Consider the following 21,540-nt stretch of genomic DNA (forward strand, 5'->3'; position numbering starts at 1 on the left):
GTGCTGCATGACAAGCTCTGTATTCTCTCTCAACACTGACCACGGTTTTCCAAACTTCTGCTGGCATCACCTAATCCCCCTGCTGGGTCAGAGTTCACCATGTGGGGTCAGAGTCCCCAACATGTCCTCACTGAGGCTGGTCCAAATGAGGTCAAGCACTTATTGGAAACAGTGAAACCCACCAATTCAGACATTTATTTATTCTTTTAGGATTCTTTGGGACTTTCTTGGACAGACTGCCGATTCAGAGGCGTATAGCAGGATTACGGTATGCTTTTTCACCATTAGGTTGCCAGCAAGAATTATGGGTGGAAAAATGGATGTCGAGGTGAAAGGATGTGGGCTGGTGACAATTACGATTACAAACCTACGAACCTTGCTAAAAAGAAATGGAATTGTAAAAATGTCCTTCAAATGTCATTAACTTATTTCGGACCAATTGTATTTATTCAGCAGCTATGCACATCAGCATTTTGTTGGAGTTGTGTTTGGGGCCACCTGATTAACATAAACCCATTGCTTAATCCCCTCTTGGGCCGACCTCCCACTGAGGGAAATATCTGGCTCTCTCGCTGCTCCATGCTCTGCTATGATTACCAGTTAGCTGCTACCTTTGCCCTTTGATGCTGGATAGGTAGCATATTTGTGGGTTTCTTTGTTGAAAAAGATGAGAGCAGTGAGTAAACAAAAACAATGAGATGAAAGAGGCAATAACATTTTGTTCAGCTGAGGGAAACTGAAGAATAAAAGAAATAATTATGTATGGGTTTGTGGCTAAGAGCAACCAGTCATTGGATTAATTAAACTAAACATTTTGAATAGAGTAGCTCTTTAAGTAAAGGCCAAGCTGATAGGCCATTATGTGTGTAATCATGAATGTTTGTTGTTTATAGCTTTTTAAAATATAATACAAGTGTGGTCTACACAGTAAAACTGATTTGTCCTATTGGCAGAGGATTCCCTGGTGGGCTGAAAATATGAAATAACTTCCACGAAAGGCTTTCTAGGAAATTCATCACCCTATATGGACATTCCTAGAGCTACATCACGAGGCCAGCAAGACCGAAATGTGGAAGGCGTAGGTGAGCATTGAATTGAGCCTTTCTTTGAATATCGATATTCTTCCTGTGGGAGGGGTTGGCTGCTGTCTGGAGACACAGTTTGTGCCTGCAGACTAATATTGGTGTTTGTGTGTTGCAGGGGGAAACATGAGGCCCCTTACGGCTCACATAACAAGGTTAACAGATAAACGGGGAGTCAGAGTGAGATGAGACAAAAAAAACAATAAAAAGACCCGTCCTCATTCAGCGTTTCTGAGAATTGAAAAGCTCGAATCATGAGATACACAGCGGCGGCCTCTCTGACTGCGGATGCGTGTTGAATGTAGGGGAGAGGGCCCTCTGAGCACTCAGGGGAGTGTGTATCTCAAAGTAATGTCAAAGCAAAGATATGCCGGCCATGGGAGATGTCAGCTCACTGATGTTTGCTTTCACAAGTGTAGGAGTGCGTCAGGGTGATTTGTGTGTGAGGCAGAAAGCGAAAATAAGCATGAAATATGTCCGCGCACATGTGTCAGCAGGTATGATTCCCACCACTCGTGTTCTGGCAGTTCTCATAACATTCGAACGGGGCCTTGCAGCCCTGCATGCCAACACCACCGGCGGAAACACATGACTTGTTGGAGGCAGCAGAGGGTCAACGAGTGTCCGAAAGTCAAAAACAAGGGGAGCTCTGGCCGTTCACTTGTCCTGAGTAATCAGTTCAGGCTCTACTCATGCTGTGCCCACTAACTTGGGTGTTTTATGGCTTTGGCACTGAGTTTAATTAGGAATTTAATCACTTTGACAACCGGCCTAATAGTAGCTCAGTGACCAGTGAAACTGTGGTGCAGCTCTGACCACGCGGAAGACTCAGAATGAAGAAATATTGAATGAATGGGAACATAAGAGGGAGAAAAAAGGATAACGGTGTATGAAAATAAGCAAGAATGAAAATGAGTTAAAAGGAGAGAGGAACATTGTTTTGAGTCCGAGTGATCTCCCCGAGCCACAGCTGCAGCCCGTCTCTCTGTGGAGATCCCAGCAGGAAACACTAAACCAGAGCTGATTAGCACCGGCTTCTTCTCTCCACCTCGTTTCTCTGCCGCCCTTTCTCGCTCATCATAGATTTGTCAAACCTTTACCCGTCACACGGTTGGCACAGTGCTCATGTCCATGTCCACTGACTGTATATACCGCGAAAAAAGCAGTCTGATGTAAAGGCGGCGGTTCAACTGGCCCGCGATGGACCAAGTCGAGTGACTTTTGCATTTTGAGTTTTTTTTGGAGAAAGAGTCATCGCCAGTTAACCGTTGTGGCCTCTGTTTATTGAGCTTATTTAAAAGAAGCCGCACCTCTCTCAGTGCGCTGAGACCTACGTTAACACGTGGAAGACTGAGAGCTCTCGTATAAATGCAGCGAGTAACAGCATGACAGACTCAGCGCTATTTGAAGAGCAATCATCCGTGAAGAGGACCATCGTCATTCCTTCGTAGTGTGACTCACAAGTACATAGTTACCGTGCGTTATTACCGCTGGTTAACAACGAGTAAACCAGGGCCTCTCGAAGGCTGTGTGCTTCTGCTAAAGCATAATGGTCCGTTGGCACAGCTTAATGAGTAAAACAAATAATTGATTTGATATTGTAAGTGGAGAAAGTAGAAGCAGCGACATAGAGCTTCAGGGGTAATCATTTAGTCGGTTTTTGTGTTGCGCAAAATATGCAGAATATGATGCCTCATGTTTTTCTGTTTTTATTAAACTGTTAAACAAACAAAAAAACCATTACAATGATTTGAACCCCTTTAGTAAAACTGTCACACACTACACATTTACAGGTTTTTAAATTGACAATTTGAGCTATTGTCAAAATGTTATTTATCAACACAATATATTGGCTAAACTGGTGCTGAATGCCATATTCATTTAAAATGTCTCTTATGTAATTGATGGGCTCCTTTTGAGGAATTTACAAATAGGAGTTGAAAACTTTGTCAAAACAGGTCAAACTCTTCAGCAGCAATATTCAAAACTTACTTTTTAGTTGAATGGTTTTATTGTATGACCAGATATTGTACATTTGTATTTTGTTACTGTATATCATAAATTGTGGTTGTGGTGTTCTATCACATGATTTGATGAGTGTAGTGCCTCTGTGTGTGGGAGCTATGGGAGTTAATGTTAATGGACAAACAGTTTCCATGTTGCTACTTCTATGACTCAATCGTGCATTACTGATCATTATTATGATTAATAACAACAACAACAACAACAATTTATCTACATTACCAGGATTTCTAACTATAATAATAATAATTAAAGCTGCAAGCAGCGAACACTGATTTTACTTTGCTTATCCTCAGGCCTTGAATTCTGAGCAGATTTGAGCGAGTCCAGGGTTAGCAGCATACATGCATCATGTGTATCCATGTGAAGTCTAGACCTTGTCATGTAAATTACATGTGAATGTGATTGTCTTAGGTCTATTCTGGTATATTTTGAGCGATCTGAATAATAAAACATGTAACTTCCTAGTGCCACTAGTTAAAAAATTAGCATATGGATGTCTTCAGGGTCATTATGTCATGATGTATGAGAAATATGGAGCAGATTCCATTATGTATGGTTGAGTTAAAAATTAGCATATGGAAAAATTAGCATATGGATGTCTTCAGGGTCATTATGTCATGATGTATGAGAAATATGGAGCAGATTCCATTATGTATGGCTGAGTTACAACAACGTCAATTTTCATGGCGAATGGCGTTTCTTTCCAGAAAAAAATTAGCATATGAAAAATTAGCATATGGATGTCTTCAGGGTCATTATGTCATGATGTATGAGAAATATGGAGCAGATTCCATTATGTATGGCTGAGTTACAACAACGTCAATTTTCATGTTCTTTCCAGAAAAAAAATTAGCATATGGAAAAATTAGCATATGGATGTCTTCAGGGTCATTATGTCATGATGTATGAGAAATATGGAGCAGATTCCATTATGTATGGCTGAGTTACAACTAATTTTCATGGCCATAGTTTAATATTTTTGAAATCTTTCAAAGATTTTTCAAGACAAAGGTCTCAAGACCCTACTGCCCAAGTTTGGAATGAATCGGGTTTAAGCACTAGGAGGAGTTAACGGTTTTACAACCCCTAAAAACATGAAAAAGGCATAATTTGAGGGATTGATTGTCTAATGTTCAAATATTATGAAAAAATCTAGGTAGGTTAAGGGTGTCTTTGTGGACATAGGCTACAAATTTGGTGAGGATAGTCCAAGTGATTTGGAAGTTAGGTGTCTTTACATATTAGGCCACACCTTGGATGTTCATTGGTCCATATCTTCTAAAAACAATGACATATCAACAATCTTTCAAACATGATTTCTGATGGCATTGAACCAATAATGAACCACAAAAAGTTGTGTATGATTCGGACTAAGCGTTTAGGAGAAGTTGGAAAAAAACTGTTTTTTACAAAATTCAAAATGGCGGACAATCTAAGTAGGCGGAGCGTCGCGCTCCAAGGGGATTTTTTGTAGGGCAGGTCAATTCTGAGCTGTGGGCCAAATCTCAAGTCAATCGGTCATCGGGGAAGAAAACTATTGCTTTTGAAAAATAAAAGTCTGTATGGGGCGCTATTGAGACATTTCTACATAAACAAATACGAAAACTCAATAATCACAAATTTTTCACCAGTCTGCTTCTGCATGTGGAATTTCAGTCTGCTGGGGCGAATAATAATAACTCTTTATAGGTTCCTCTGACCCTAATAATAATCATTTATTTTATATAGCGCTTCTCAAGGCATGCCGACATCCCGAAGTCGCTTTACAGAGTCCAGTAGTCACACACACAGTCATCCCGGTGGTGGTAAGCTACATCAGTAGCCACAGCTGCCCTGGGGCAGACTGACGGAAGCGTGGCAGCCAATCAGCGCCTACGGCCCCTCCGACCACCACCAACACTCATTCACATCCATACGAACCGGGGTGAGGCTGCGGTGCATGTCTTTTATGATGGTGGGGGAAACCGGAGTACCCGGAGGAAACCCACGCAGACACGAGGAGAACATGCAAACTCCACACAGAAAGGACCTGGAACGGGACGACCGGGATTCGAACCCAGGACCTTCTTGCTGTGAGGCGACAGTGCTAACCACTGTGCCACCGTGCCACTGTCTGTATGCCCTTTGGTGCCGGCTTGAGAAAGGCTCGGTATCTATCAAACTTTTGGAGGATTTCTCAAACCTCTTGCCAGTGATCGACTAATTGATTTATCAACTAATTGTTGCAACTCTTCGAGATAATTCATGTTTCCCCAAAAATTCAGCCAGACATATTTTGTCTGTTTGGTAAATTTGGGGCGACATTCACATTAATATAGCAGAAAACAACTCGTTGAGGTATAGTGGGGTCATGACTTCCTGAGCAAGCAGTTCCTAAGCTTATTTAAAAGTACATTTCCCTGATTCCAGTCACCAAGTTCTTCAGAGTAAAACTAAAGAGACAAGAATCCAAAGCAAAGAGTGGAGTCACTCTCCCTTTATGGTTGATTCCTCCGTTGTAATTATTGCTCTTTCTTTTGGTTGCTGGTCTGACCATAAGTGCCCTTTAGTGCATGTAAGTCCCTATTTGTGCATCCCACTGGCTAGCTAATGGGTGTGCTGCATTGACACGGTGATTGCCGCCGATTACGCCGACGGTCGGTTGTCATAGATATGCTCTGAATTTCTTATGAAGCTCCTTAAAAGGTTTTAAATCGCCATCTGTCCATTAAAAACTAAGATAACTTTTGCAATTGTGCTGAACACCCACATTAAACAGCTGTTTATACACATTGTCAGCAGTATTCAGTAAGGGATAAATGTGCACAGTGGGCTTTAAAAGTGTAAAATATCTATCTAATTTAAGACAGGCGTCCCAGCTTTTCTTTTCTACAGAGCCAGGCTGCATTCATCCCACAAGGTCATAGGAGAGGGTCATCCGTCCACTCGGCTTGATTATCCAAACATTTGTTTCATGTCCGTCTCCCTGTGTGTACATCCACATGTGTGCACAGTCATGCAGAGTTAAAAAGGTTCTACGTTGATTTTCTGCTGACTGCTGGGCAGAACAGAGAAACGGGAAAGAGCGGGAAGTTGGCAGGACAAGAAAAAAGGAAAAAAGAAAGAAAGTGGGAGGGAACAGCAGAGACAAGAAGATGAGTGGCCTTGAGTGTTTTGAATAGAGGTGAGTAAGCTGGGCCCCGGGGAGAGGGTGTGTGGTAGACTGCTGTTCGTTATTGGTGGAAACACAAATGGGACACTTTCCATCTTGGGAGAAACCACGCGCAGCTCTGACGGAAACACTGTGAACATGCACGCACGCAGACCTTACATACTTGCCATGACACAGGAGGCAGCAGCAATAATAAAACAAGCGATATAATGTTGGTACCAGCTGACACATCACAAGCAGACACACATGCCTGACGTGAGTGTAAACAAGCACAGCTCCCAGTCACAGCACATACTGTTTCCTCAGCTGACACAAATAGAGGCCCCGGCCACGCTGAGGCTCTCAGCTACCAAAACGGTCCTGCTTATTTGTTCCCGGAACAGAAACCATACATACTGTATGTACTTTCTCAGAATATGAGTTATGTAACCACACAGCCGTTCAAAGCTGAAAGACTCACTAAACTGCAAATGATAATTTAAATAGTTCAAACAGCTGGCCCTGTTCTTTTGACAGCTTTATATACACTATAAATAGTCCCACAGACAACATTATGGAGGTGGTTGGGGACACACATATTACATAGTGTAAAATCAAAGGCGGCCTTGCATGTGTAATCCAAGTTGTGGTTTTCAACAACAACAAAAACAAGCAAAACTCCCCAAACACAAGAAGTGAGTTGAGTTGTCATTTTGTTTCTTTCCTTCTCTGCCAGGTCAGAACAGGTCTCAGGTAGAGAAGTTAATAACAACATGCAGGTGTCGCTGAGCATGTGGACCTCATCTATCAAAGTATTGACACCGCATGATCAGAAGCTATTATTACAACCAACCATCGTAATAATAAGTGGATCAACGGTTTGGCGCCAGAGGTCTCAGTGAACCAGGAGACATCATGTGTAAATATCACTTTTATATTCATATATATTCTCCTCAGTGATAATCAGTATTTTTCAGCTTCCTGACGGTTGTGTGTCTCACCGTGAGTGAAGTGAAGGTCAGGCAGATGCCTCCAAAGCCATTCAGGGAGAGAGCCAGGAAAATAAGTGCTGACAGAGCTGCAGAGAAAAACATAAAGTGTTATAGCCTAAATCAACGATCTCAGAATAAGACTGGATGACATGTCTTCCCTTGTCCACCCAAACATTTTTTTTAGCGTGTGTAAATGTTTGCAACTAGCCGATGAGGCGAAAGGCTGGTTGTCGTTGGGTTCAGTTACCCCACTGCTGAACCCCATGTGTTCCCATGTTGTCTTGTGGGTTTGCTTATTTCTGTGATGTTTGTACACCTACATGTGTGAGCTGATTTTTGCAGACTACAATGAGCAATTAAAATTAAATAAATACATTGAAACGAAGATCTGTGTGGATGGGGGGGGGGGGGGGGGGGCTGTCCAATGCTGCTAGATGATCCAACACGCTGTGTTCGTTTGAAGGACATTGAGAATCGTAAGAAGTAGAATTAGCACCTAGTACAAGCGCTTAATAAACTGTCTCCACTGTGTTTTATAAATGTGTGGTGTGAAGAAAGAGGCGACCTAAAGGAGTTATTGCTGATATAGTGTGTATATACTGTATATAACTGGAACACATTTTGTATGCCACGGTTCGCAGATGATTTATTGACATCCAGCACATGTTTGATTGTTGGTGTTTGTACTCACAATGAGGGTCGTAGGCAGACGTGGCCATAATAACACAGGACAGCCCGAAACACGAACTGTAACAAAAGAACAAGGGCTTTTTAAATACGTGCATTCTGTATAATCTCTGAGCACACTGGCCTTCTCATTTATAATCAACACATATATTTATTTTCATTTATATATAACACACATATATAAACTCCTAGAGGGACATGATAAAAGGACAAGTAACTACTATGTTTCATACTAACATTAAAAGTGTGTTTCACAAAACAGCAGCTAAGCTGTAGGTTATCTGCCAAAATCTAAACTGTCTGTGGTCGAACCGCCAGATAAACTTGTCATCGCTGCTGAAACTGTGAATGAGAAAGAGAAAACGTGCCTTTGTGTGTATTTGGCGGTTTTTTTCATTTTACTGTGTCTGTTCATTTACTAAACACTCTACTGCCCCACCTATTATTCGCACACTGAGAAAATAAAAAGCGGGAATGTGACCTGTCAGCTTTTTTTCTTTGCCTATAACCTGAGTTACCTTAGTAGTAGTGAAGGAATTTGCCTTCAATACAAATTCTCACCATGGTGACAAATTTAAACCGGCAGATTCAAAGCCAACAATCTTTCAAAAAGAAAATTTTAATCTTGACGGAGAGAAGATACGAAGTCACCTAAACACCCAGCAGACATCCCATTCCTTTACCAATGTGAATGTTTGTACCTATTCTAAAACCATTACCTGCCCACCAGTCGAATTGGGCGTGGCCCAAACCTGTCCATCAGGATCCCGAGTGGCAGGGTGGTGGCGCTGAGCAAGAAGGACCCGATGGTGAAGCCCAGATTCAGCATCTCCTCCTGATCCACGCAGCTGAGCCACTCCTCCACCTCCTCGCTGGAGGAGTTGCCCAAAGCCACAACCACGGACTCATTATCTGTGTATAGAGAGAGAAGTGGTTAGGAAATAAAGTCAAAAACATTTTGGATTCTTGGGTCAACAGATGTTTAAGACTATCTCTTATCTTTAAATTATCTTTCATGCCTCTTAAGATAATTGGTCACAACTGGAAGACAAATGCAATCTGATGCAATCAATTAATCAATTCATAATTACCTCAATATTTAGGATTACAGACCCTCAATACAGTGTGTGTAAGACATAGTAATGATGGTTGCAAACTAAACTTTTGTTTAAATACATATGTTGTCTTTTGGTATGAATATAGGGAAACAATATACAAATACAGTTGGAGTAAACTTGTGCTTTTCCACATATACTAGGCACGTTTAATAAAATTCAGACATATGCATAAAGCTCAGAAGTTACACTAAATCTAGCAACATCTTGTGTTTTTTATCTTTAAATATCCATTTAATCCTTTGGGTTTCAGGTCAATTAGACCCCAGGAAAACAAATTGTTGCAAAACTCCTCCAAGTGAAATTGACCAATTTAGTTTTTGAGATCTTATGGCTGCAAAGAAATGACCGTCAACGGGCACTGATCATAGATATAGAGAACATAGATACCCTCTGTATCATTTTGTAGCTGTATAAGATGCCTGACATATGTCATCAGTTTAAATCCTATTTCAAGACAATTCTCATAAACGTTACAAGACATAATAAAGTGTCACGGTGATAATACAATGTTACACTTGGGGCTGTGATGAGGAAACAAACAACACAAACACATATCAGGGTCAAGTGGCTGGCTGCTGATTGTACCTGTGCACAGGTGGGAGTAGAAGCCTTCCCTTTTCAGCATGATGAGCAGGGAGCCCCACCCCAGCAGCACCGCCGAGCACAGCAGATTTTCAAGCACCGCTGTCACCGCCATCCACCAGCGCCTCCGGTAGGCCTGGATGAGAGAGGGCGCCATCGCTGCTGCTCTGTGTAGCGGGAGAGGCAAGAAAGGGAGGGAACATTTGATTGGAGACGCATTTTGAGATATAGGGCCATGTAAGTGGGTAACTGCCACTTATTGTAAGTCGCTTTGGATAAAAGCGTCTGCTAAATGACATGTGATGTAACGTAATACCACAGCATGTCTAATAACTTCACCGTCAATGCAATGCCCGTTAAAAGCCAGAATAGAGCAACGTTTTTTTTAAAGAGAATTTTCTTTCTTTTGATTGACTAAACATCTGTGATGTTTCATTACGTTCACTTCACTGGGGAGACCTAATGGAGCCCCTCGAGGACATTTTTGCTTAATGAACCCTTCCGACCACTCATTGTTTTGTAAATCCCAGCTGGGTACCTGACACCTTGCACTGCATTGTCTTCAGATATCCTCCCACTGTGCTGTCGACAGAGCCAATATTTAACCCCTGATGTTGACCGGAGAAACAATGCTGAGTGCTCGATGTGACTGCTTTTGTTCTGGAAACAGGAATAGCATCTTAAAGGGCGACATTTCCATCTGAAAGTCAGATTAATGGAGTCTTTCCACAGAGTGTTCGAGGGTTTAATAGGTTAAAGGTGAGGGATGATACAACTTTCATGTAATCAAACAACACCAACGCTACTAGAATACTTTTCACATGACTGGCCAAAAAGAGTCGGGGTTAGTCATGACCAGCATTTTCTTTTTCTTTTGTTTTTTTCTTTTGGTTTTCTTTTTCTTTTTCATGTTCTGGTTTTGTTGTTGTTGTTGCTTGTACGACATTTTATGTTTTCATCCATATGTGTGTGTACTGTCTGTGTGCCTGTAGTAGTTGGGAGGGGGGGGGGGGTTAAAGGGTTAGGGGAGGGGCCGTCCAACTCCTCATCTCAGAGGAGCCTACAAACCTCGGTCTTTGGACGGTCCTCCATTCGTACATTTTTTCTGTTGTTAATATCTGTCAGTATGTACACGTTATGTATGTACTTATGGAAAATAAATTACTTACTTACTTTCTTACACCTGGAAAGTAGCCATACACACACAAACACACACACACACAAGACAGGTCATTGGTCAATGTAACCTGGGATATTAGTGACCAGGAATCCGTCATGACCGCTCTGACAGGATCACGCACACACACACACATACACACACACACACACACACACACAAATCTGGCAACAAGTCGAGGCCTCCAACAGGAAACCCTTTCAGTAGCTCTAATGAGGGCACCTCTTCGGCTTGTGAGTGTGCGTTTGAATGGGAGAAGACGAGAGGATCTAATGGGACAGATTTGGCTCTGCGTGTGTCCGTGAGTCTGCGTATGTGCTGGTGAGGCGTTCATGTAATGCGATTAGCCAGAGTCCACTGAACTGCCTTTGTGCTGGAAAGAAAGTTTGAAAAGGGGGATTTCTATGTAACTGACACCCCATGCTGAAAACCCCTTCAGCACACACACACACTCAACTCCCCAACTCCCAACAATGAGGCGACAGAGTGAGACAGCGCTGATTCACTCAGTCTAGTAAATGTCAAATCCACAATTAACCTGTCAATTAAATCAACGGGCAGACTAACAGATAAGGACATGTAATGATAGTTGTTATAGTCATTTAATCTTCTCCTTAAATTATCTTGCCGACAAAACATTAGAAGAATGTGAAAAATGACCATCACAACACCCAAGCCCAATGTGACTTTATTAAATGTCTTGTTTAGGTCCGACCAACAGTCCAAAACGACAAAATATTAAATTGACTGCAATGTAAGACTAAGTAGAGCAGCTCATGTTCACATGAAGAAGCTGGCACTGCCCACCTGTTGACACCTGTGCTGAGAAATGACTTCAACAAGGATTTTATTATTGAAATAGTCGCATAATATACTTTTCTGTTGATCAACTGTTGAATTGACTAATCTTTGCAGCTCTAATGTAAATCCATCTCATTATTGCTAAGATAAATATGATTCTGAGACTAGTTTTCGCCCAGTGTCTGTCTTCCTCACATCCCGTTGACAGTAGGACATTTTCCTCTTCAGATTCTGTATTGAATCACAGAGACGCTTAATATTACATTTCGTAAAAAGCACCTGACACCATCATTAACCCTCTCATATCTCTAATTATCTCAAGGTCTGAGTCTCCGTAATGACTCACAGAATATTAGTGAACTGTTGCTGTTAATACATAACCATTACGGTACTTGTAAACTTCCACACAAATTAAAAGTGGAACCTATTTTTCTGTCAGTGCGAAGAGCATTTAACTATGAGTGTTTGATTACTCAGCGAGCGACTGCTGCTCACGACACCATCAAAAGGCCCACGCGTTCAGAAATAACAACGATGTTGCAATAAGATTCTAACGGTGCAGTGAACTGATGCTGACACCCGGATTGAAGCTCTAATCTTAACTGTGCAGTAATTAACTTTAATTTATTAATAAGTGTTTAAACACTATGACTTTAAAAGGTGTAATATATTTAAAGGTAACAGAGTCAGAATAGCATAGTGGGCCCAAAAGCCACAACATCGGCATTTTCATTAAACTGCGAATGCAGTGTAGTGCCAGCTGTGCGTCCCTTTGAGCAGCAGTAAACCTCTCCATGACAAACACACTTATAGGCGCAGCATTGTGTACCCCTAATTGTTTGATTTTGTGTTAATCCGGCAAAACGGACCCACAGACGAGTCTTTTAAACATGAACAGACAGTCTATTGAAGGCTTAAGTATAGAGGCGGCCGTCACATGGATTGGATTTACAGCGCTGCAACATGCTCACTCATTGTTCGGCAGACAAGGTTCTAAATGCAACACAAAGTCAAATGGTGTCGTAAAGAAAGCTCTGGGAACAGAAGTGTCAGTTGCTCCTCAGTGTGTACTTGGTATCAGGTCATATGAGCACGTGGACTGACGCAAGACACACAAGCAATGTCAGGTCATCTCAAGCATTTGATCTGCTGCCTCCATCTCTGGTTACCACACATTCTTTATCTCTGTTTCCAGCCAAGTGCAGCGGCGGTTAATTGGAAACGGCACGTTGTCAAACGGGTGCTCCGTTGTTGCGAGGCGGCAACGTTAAAACACACGAGACAGTCAGACAAGCCGAAACACCAAACGGCACAGACTCTTTTGGCTTGGCAGGTAGTTGTGAGCCCGTCTCGTAACCCTGTGAAGTTTGGGGCAGGTGAAGTGCGCACTGAGCCGAACACCATAGAAGGAATATGCTTCCTGAAATACCTGAGCATCATCAGCTGATGCAATGTTGCCACAACTCCACGGTTATCGCCATGTAAAGTTTTGGTATTCATAGTGGAGGCGATTATATCACATCTTAGAGTATCATGTCACAGAAAAGCCATCTGCTGCTTCCGTATTACAATGTGAGTCGGCCATGACATATTTCAATCATCACATGTGCTGCTTCCTTTCAAGTCTTTCTGTTGATGCTCCCATCCAGCCCTGCTCTTGTTTCCCCGCGGGGATGTTTCTGACCTTGACCAGCCGTGTTTATCAACCTCTGCCGGACATAAAGGACCGCAGGGCAAACTCTTTATCCTCACAAGTTTCCAAGAAAATAAACCACGCACTCTAGGAGCCTCTGTTCCCCGAGGAGTCCAAAAACGCAACCCCCGAGGCTGCCCAGCCGACGAGCAGCTGTCTCTCCGCGGGCATGACCTCAGCCCGGCGTCCGCTGGAAAGGCCCGTCCCGCAGCAAATCTGCTGCTGCGTTTAAGTGCTGTTCAAAACGTCGGAATTTTGATAATAAAGAACCCCAAAAGTGTGAGATAACGCCTTGATCCCATCCAGCCTATAGCACATGTGCCTACAGGTGATAGTGAAGGACTCAAGAGGCGTGTAGTGAATAGTTATTTATAGTGATATTCAGAATCACGATCAGATTGTTTATTTGTCATCTACGTTGAACATACAGGAAATTTGACTCAATGAAGTAATGCAATGATTCATTGATCAGAAAATGTGTTGCTAACGGTTCTATTAATTGATTAATGAATTCATGTGAGATGCACAATTAGAGGCAAACAAACAGTTCAACTTTCTCAAATGTTAGCAGTTGTTGCTTTTCGCTGATTGTATCACTGGTAATTTTTTTTTTTTCAAAATGTGTTTATTTGGTTTTTCTTTTTTTTTCTCCTAAAAGGAGGAACAAGTTACAAATACAGTAAACATATGAAACATGTTACCAGACAATAACAAAATAAAAATACAAATGATAAAAAATTAAATAAATTATATAAAATGACACTCCATACTGGATGGCACACTCATTGGTACATTTGTGAGGGGTATTTAGACAGTGGGTTGCTCAGAGATTGTACATGGGTCATGACTGTAAGGTCACTTTAGAGCCCTAATAAATTGGGGGCCCTTTACAAAGTCCAAGAAGGAAGTCCACATCTCTTCAAACTGTGCATATTTTCCTTTCAGTGAGTATGTTATTTTTCCATGGCTATAACTTGTACAATGTCCTCTAACCAGCCTTTGGTAGTCGGCTTCTGTATAGATTTCCAACATTTTGCAATAGTCCGTCTGGCTTGTAGTAGGCATAGGATAACCATCTTTATGTTAGCTCTGCTGAGGTTAATGTCCTTTGGTATGAGTCCCAAAACACACATTCTTGGGCACATAGGGAGAACCACCTTTGTTGCATTTGAGAGTGTCTCCACAGCCATCCTCCAAAATTCCTGTACTTTTGAACAGGACCATAAACAATGGAAAAGTGTCCCCCTATGTGTTTCACATTTAATACATACATCAGGAATATTAACATTGAAACGGTTCAAAAGCTCTGGAGTGATGTACAGCCTCATGGACCATTTGTACTGTAACAGTCTGAAACCTGAATTAGACGTTTGTGTTTGTGATTGGGTACAAATATTTTGCCATTCCGACTCCGTTATCTCCTCCCCTATGTCTGCGCACCAGGCAAGTCTCTTGTCCTCTGATGTCTCTGGAGACCCAGCTGACAAGATCTTATAAAAGATGGAAATAAGTCTTCTCTGGTGAGGTCTTACCATAATGTTTTATACTGCTGAGAGGTCAGGTATTGAGAGCTTCTTTTGGGTCTTATATATGAAGTCTCTGACTTGTAGGTATTTGAAGAAATGTTTAGCAGGTATGTCAAATTGTTTTCGAATATCTTCAAATGACATGAGAACACCCTCCTGAAAGAGATCTGCTATTTGGCCAATACCTTTGTCTGCCCATAGTTTAAATCCCTTGTCTTTAGCCCCTGGATGAAAATAGTTGTTTCCCCAAATGGGTGTGAACTGCGATAGATTTAGGGGAACCTTTAGGTATTTATGAACTTCATGCCAAGAACGAATGGAGTTGGAAACAAATGGGTTACCTGTGAATTTCTTTAGTTTATCTGGCTTATCTGAGTATAGATACATATGAAGAGGTATGTTGGATGAAGTCTCTCTTTCCATGGCCACCCATGCGAGTGATGAACTGGATCTGAACCAGAAGGAGGTTGTCCAAAGCTGGCATGCCCAGTAGTACCATTTGAGGTTGGGAAGGTTCAACCCGCCCCTGTCATATGGCAGGTATAGTAGAGAGAGGCGTAATCTTGCTCGTCTGTTACTCCAAATGAAATTTCTGAAGATTTTAGTCATATTTGGGAAGAAGTTTGTTGGAGGTGGAAGTGGTATACATTGGAATAGGTAAAGAAATTTGGGTAGGACATTCATTTTGAGGATATTAATCCTGCCAATCATTGAAATCGGCATTGTTGTCCATCTGTTAATAAGATTAGTTACTCCTGATATCACTGGGCTATAGTTAGTGGATACAAGGTCCTCTGTTGAATGAGTAATTTTGATCCCCAAATAAGTAAAACTGGATGTATTCTTAAATGTTGTTTGTATTGGGGGGCAACTTCTCTCTGATTGTTTAAGAAAGAGGATATTTGACTTAGACTCATTCAGTTTATATCCTGAAATTGATCCATAAGTATTTATTAATCTAAGGAGATTTGGAATGGAGCTCTTTAGTTAAGTAAGGAATAAAACTATGTCGTCGGTGAATAGTCCTATTTTATTCTCCACATTCCCTATTCTGATACCCGTTATACTGCTGTTTTGTCTAATTGCTATTGCAAGTGGCTCGATTGCTAATGCAAACAGAAGGGGCGAAAGGGGGCACCCCTGTCTGGTCCCTCGTTGGAGTTTGAAGGGTTGGGAGGTTACAAAGTTCGTCATGACTGATGCACTTGGGGTGTGATATAGCATTTTCACGCACTTACAGATGTATTCACCAAACCCAAACCTCCGAAGCACTTCAAAAAGATAATTGTGTTCCACTCTGTCAAATGCTTTTTCGGCATCCAGGGAGACTATTGCTGTGTCTGGGCTTTCCTTCCTCACATCTATAATATTTAGTAGTCTTCGAATATTATGGAAACCTTGACGACCCTTTATGAAACCATTTTGGTCAGAGGCAATCAGAGACGGAAGATGGTTTTCAAGACGTCTCGCAAACACCTTTGCTATAATCTTAGCATCTGAATTTATTAGTGAAATAGGACGATATGAACCACATTTTATGTGGGGTTTATCTGGCTTTAAAATCAGTGTTATTAAGGCATTGGATAGGGAGGGCGGTAAATGTTCAGCTTCAATTGATTCAACTAACATATCGAAGAGTGGTGGCACAAGCTTCTCCCCAAAGCGCTTGTAGATGTCAATGGGTAGTCCAGAAGGACCTGATGCTTTTCCTCCGTTCATATGGGACAGCGCTTCAAACAGTTCCTCCTTTTTAATGGGAGAGTCTAGCTTCTCTTTTACCATCTCCTCTAAGGTTGGAATGGAAAGCTGATCCAAAAAGGAGGCAAGGTCATCATTAGTATCCGGAGTCTCTGACGTATAAAGGTTTATATAATATTTTTGAAAGGTTCTGTTAATTTCTGTCGGATTAGTTGTTGTCCCGCTTTCAGTTTCAATCTCGGTGATAGCTCTTTCATTTTGCAGTGTTTTAATCCGCCATGCTAGTAATTTGCCCGATGATTCTCCCTGATCATAGTAAGTCTGCTTTAACCGAGTGATACTGTTTAAGGCCTTACTTGCTGTAATCTCATTATATTTAGCCCTTACTTCTGAGAGCCTCTGTAAATTCTCCGGTGTATTATTCACCGAGAGCTCCCTTTCTAGGTCTTTAATATCTCGCTCAAGTTCAGTCATAAGGAGATGCGTCTTATTTGCAATGTTACTAGTATAAGAGATCATCACACCTCTAATATAGGCTTTGAAGGCTTCCCATCTAATGGATGCTGAGGTTTCGTCTGTATTTGTAGCAAAGAAAAGCTCGATATTTCTTTCCACCGTGTTTAGAAACTTCTGATCATGGAGCCATCTCGGGCTAAGCCTCCACACTGTTTGGCCCCTGGGATGTGGAGTAAGGCGGTAATGCAAAAACAGTAGGGCATGATCTGAAATAACTATGCCTTTGTGCCCACAGTCCTGTATATTGGCCACCAGTCTCAGAGATTAAAAAATAATCTATGCGGGATTGTGTTTTGTGTGTTTTTGAGTGGCACGAATATTCTAGTGTGGTGGGATTTCTAATTCTCCAGATATCGCAAAGATGCAGCTCTGACATAAAGTGGCCTATCACCTTTCGGGTATTTGTATGGGAGCAGTCATTCCTTGATGAACGGTCTAGGAGGGGGTTAGGAGCACAATTAAAATCTCCACCCATTATTATTTCACCTCGAAAAGATGAAACGGTCATAAAGAGATTACTAAAGAATGTAGAATCGTCATTGTTGGGCCCATACACGTTTACCAAAATGATTTCTTGATTCAAAAGAGTTCCCCCAACCACCACAAATCTACCAGCAGGATCCTGGAGAAGCTTGTGAACCCTAAAGGGGACTGATTTGTGGATAAGGATTGCTACTCCTCTTGCCTGTGAGGAGCAGCAGGAAGCTAGAATTTGCCCAGGCCATCTTCTCCTTATACGTACAATCTCATCGGATACTAAATGAGTCTCTTGGAGAAATATGACTTTTGCTTGGAGATGTTTAATTCTGGACAGTATTTGCTTAATTTTAACCAATTTTCTCATACCTCTGACATTCCATGAAATAATATTGAGATAAGGAGCATTACTCATAACCCAGTCTAAGTAATATTACCGTTATATCTACAACTTCTCTTATACCCTTGGAGACCAGTGTGCCATCAAAACATGAAAAATAAAGAAAAGAAAAAAACGAAAAAACAGTAACAAACGCCCCCTCTCTAGAACAGAGAAGGAGCTCTCCTAAATCCCTGCGCCCCCAAATTGCACAGCCCCCACTCACCCTCCTGCAATACACTGAAATTCCGGACAACTTGCATTGATCCTTAAGTAAGGAGCAACTACAAACCATTGAACACAAATGGGCAGCACCCACGTCCGGCAAACATTTTAAGTATATAATAAAATAAAAAAATGTAAACCCATGTATGTACGATTACTGACCCGTGACATTATGTAAAATGAAACAAAACGTATTGCTACTATCAAACCAAGGGCCAGCAATAACACAGCCAATGTGATACGACACTCTTATCCAAACAAGCTTAGTCTATCTTTCATCCGTTTTGGATCCAAGCGAGCTAGCGAAATCTAGCCGGACTCACTCACGTCACCGTCCCGTTCCGTCTGAGACCGCGCTGTCTCGATCTCGCAGATGAAGACCTCCACATCTGATGGAGTAAGAAACATAAGCATTTTACCCTTGTGGTAGATTCTCATCTTTGCTGGGAACTGTAATCCAAACTCAATATCCAGTTTATGCAGTCGGGTTTTCACGCCGTCGAACATTCTCCTCTGCTGCTGAATCTCCGCGGAAAGGTCTGGAAACAACATCACACGATTCTCCTCGAACTGCAGCGTTTTCTTCTTGCGAGCAGCATTCATCACCCGGTCTCTGTCGGCCAGCCAGCGGAATTTCACGAGAATCGCCCGAGGAAGAGGTTTAAGGTTTGGCTTGTTAGCTTTAGCGTTAGCTGTGGCTGCTTTTGGAAGTCTGAAGGCTTGGTCGATGGAAGGTGGCGTCAGTAAATTGTCTTTACCAAGGAGGTCGGGTAACCACCTGTTGAGGAAGGACACCAGGTCACCTCCCTCTGCGTTTTCTGGCAGGCCCACCAGTCTCACGTTCAGGCGGCGCTGCCGGTTTTCCATGGTCTCCACTGATCTGGCGAGTGCTAGCATCTTTCTTTGAGTGGTTGCAGAGACGCTAGCTAAGTTGTTCAGTTGGTCCTCCATGAACTTATACGGGATTCTGCTCCACCTAGTCTTGCGGAGAATGACTCTAAGGCTTCTTTGATCTCGTGATTTGAGGTGATAACTTCTTTGAGCTGGGCCGAGAAGTCTTTTCGAAGAGCGTGAATAGCTGCTAGGATTGAATCGTCTCTAGCTTGGTCTTCTGTAGCTTCCGCTAGTCCATGTGTCAACTCCAACTCGCCGTCTTTCTTCCTCTCTTTACCTCTTGAACTTGTTTTACTTTGCTTCATTTTGGATCCTCCTTATATCGTGCACTTATATCACTCGACTAAGACTTTTTGCAAACTCAAACGAACGGGTTTACATTTATATATGATATATTTTGCCGGAGCACATGGGCTCTGCGACTACTCACGTCCACGTCATAACCGGAACCTTCACTGTTAATTTAACCTGTTTGGGTTTTGGACTGAAGGTCAAAAAAAGATGTGACCTTGGGTTCAGAGAAAATAATTTGATGGACATAATTTTTACTAGTTATAAGATATTGAATCAATAACAAACAAAAAAACTTGTATTAATAATGTATTACCACCTTTGCACAAAGTACCTCTATATACCTATATATATATATATATATATATATATATATATATATAGGACACAATTTGGGAGTTTACCATTCAAAGATAGATGAACAAATGAACTTATGCAACAGAATGAGGAGTCATTTTAATTGTCACTTCCCACACAGCCCTTCAGTATATTACTCGCATGTTGAGGTTTCTCTCGACAAAATAATGTGTAACCACCTTTGCACTCTTTTAAGTTATTTTTTTAATGATTAATCGTAAAATGAATAAGGCAACAGAGGCTATGTTATTAATGTATTATTAATTTGTCTGCAACCACTGCATATGTTAATAGCAATTACATGGGAGTGTAATAAGACATGTGTCTAGTATACATAAGTATATGTATATATATATGTACATATGTATATATATGTGTGTGCATATTCATAAGTATATATATATATGTACATATGTATATATATATTTGTGTGTATATTCATAAGTATATCTGTGTGTGTGTGTGCGTGTTTCTAGTGTGTCTCTATATATATATAGACACACACATTATATATATAATCTTATCTTGTAAATTAGCCCTGGGACCAAATTTGGGAGTTTACCATTCAAAGAAAGATAAACAAATAAACTTCTGCTACAGCGTGAGGAGTCATTTGAATGGTCACTTCCACACAGCCCCTCACCATATTACTCGCATGTTGAGGCTTCTCTCGACTCTTTCTCCCTCTCTGTGTGAACGACCAACACGTTAAAAAAATTCCCCACTACACATATTCGCAGGCCTAATGAATACAGACTGCCTAGAGAGCCTTTTGTCTGTAACGGAGACGTTTCAGTTCCATGCCACGTGTGAGTCTCTGAGCCGGCTCGTCCCGCTTCATGCCGCCACTTTACGCGTTATTGCGGTTACCCGGCGCGCACTAACCTACGGTAGCCACGTCGTGAAAAACCCATGTACTTACTTCAGTTGGGCGTCTTTCAGAGAGGAAAAAAAATGCCTTTGTTGCTCACTGAGTCAAAAAAAAGTTCAGAATTTACAAATATCTCTTCTTGTTGACTGAGGAACCCCCTGAACCAAACCTGTTCCTCTCCCTGCTTCCTTTCTCTCTCGCGTGGGTTTCCTGCTAGTCCTTGTGAGTGTCCACGCTTCTCTTCTTTCTCTGGTTTCATCACAGACTCCCCCTCCTTTCCCCCCAATTTGACTTCTAATTCCCTCCCTCTTTCTATGGGTGGAGAGAAGTCACCACCTCACAGGACAAACGTCCTCACTCAACTCGATGCCATTTCTCTGAATGGAGCCTGCAAATAAAACGCTTGATGATGACTTAAAATGTATTATTAATAAAAAACTAACGTCTAGCTGCAATATTTCATATACATATTTTAAAAAGAAGGCACTGGTGGAAGAATTATCAGATCTTTTATTTGAGTAAAAGTAGCAATACCACACTGTAGAAACACTCAGTTACAAGTAAAAGGCCTCCATTAAAACTCTTAAGTAAGCAGATATTTGTATCAGAATATACTATGAGTAAAAGTACTTGTCATGCAGAATGGCCCATTATCAAATTATCATTTTTAATGCATTATTTCAAAGTTGCAGTTTGGTGGGGCTAATTTAAGTACTTGATATTCTATATCTGTCCTCGCATATCAATAAAGACTTCTGAACTGCAGTGAAATGGAAGTGTAGAAGAGCATAACATGGAAATACTCAAGTAAAGTCCAAGTACTTTAAAACTGTACTTAAGTGCAGTACTTAGTTATTTTCCACCACTGCAAATACAAGAAAGGACAAAATCTAATACATACAAAACGTGTAAAACATGACGTGAAACAAACAGTTGAAAAAAGTAATCGTATAATCAAAGAAGTAAATAGTACAGTCAGATACCTCGTGCAGTGCAGGAGGACTAGGATGTATATTGTG

The 21,540-nt window shown here is 41.4% G+C and overlaps 1 protein-coding gene across 1 annotated transcript in view; it reads right to left on the minus strand.

Annotated features, from left to right (window-relative positions):
• slc43a1a (solute carrier family 43 member 1a) overlaps positions 1 to 20,687 on the minus strand; it is a 32,362-nt gene extending 11,675 nt beyond the window's left edge. Inside the window, exons 1-5 of the mRNA XM_056440245.1 lie at positions 20,573 to 20,687; positions 9,620 to 9,783; positions 8,636 to 8,828; positions 7,921 to 7,976; positions 7,239 to 7,315 (exon numbers count right to left, since the gene is read on the minus strand). Coding sequence (XP_056296220.1) covers positions 7,239 to 7,315; positions 7,921 to 7,976; positions 8,636 to 8,828; positions 9,620 to 9,773 — 480 coding nt within the window. The 5' untranslated portion in view covers positions 9,774 to 9,783; positions 20,573 to 20,687. The remainder of the gene's footprint in view (positions 1 to 7,238; positions 7,316 to 7,920; positions 7,977 to 8,635; positions 8,829 to 9,619; positions 9,784 to 20,572) is intronic.
• Positions 20,688 to 21,540: the final 853 nt, after the last annotated feature.

Source organism: Pseudoliparis swirei, chromosome 19 (assembly GCF_029220125.1).
Source record: "Pseudoliparis swirei isolate HS2019 ecotype Mariana Trench chromosome 19, NWPU_hadal_v1, whole genome shotgun sequence".
NCBI classification, from domain to species: Eukaryota; Metazoa; Chordata; class Actinopteri; order Perciformes; family Liparidae; genus Pseudoliparis; species Pseudoliparis swirei.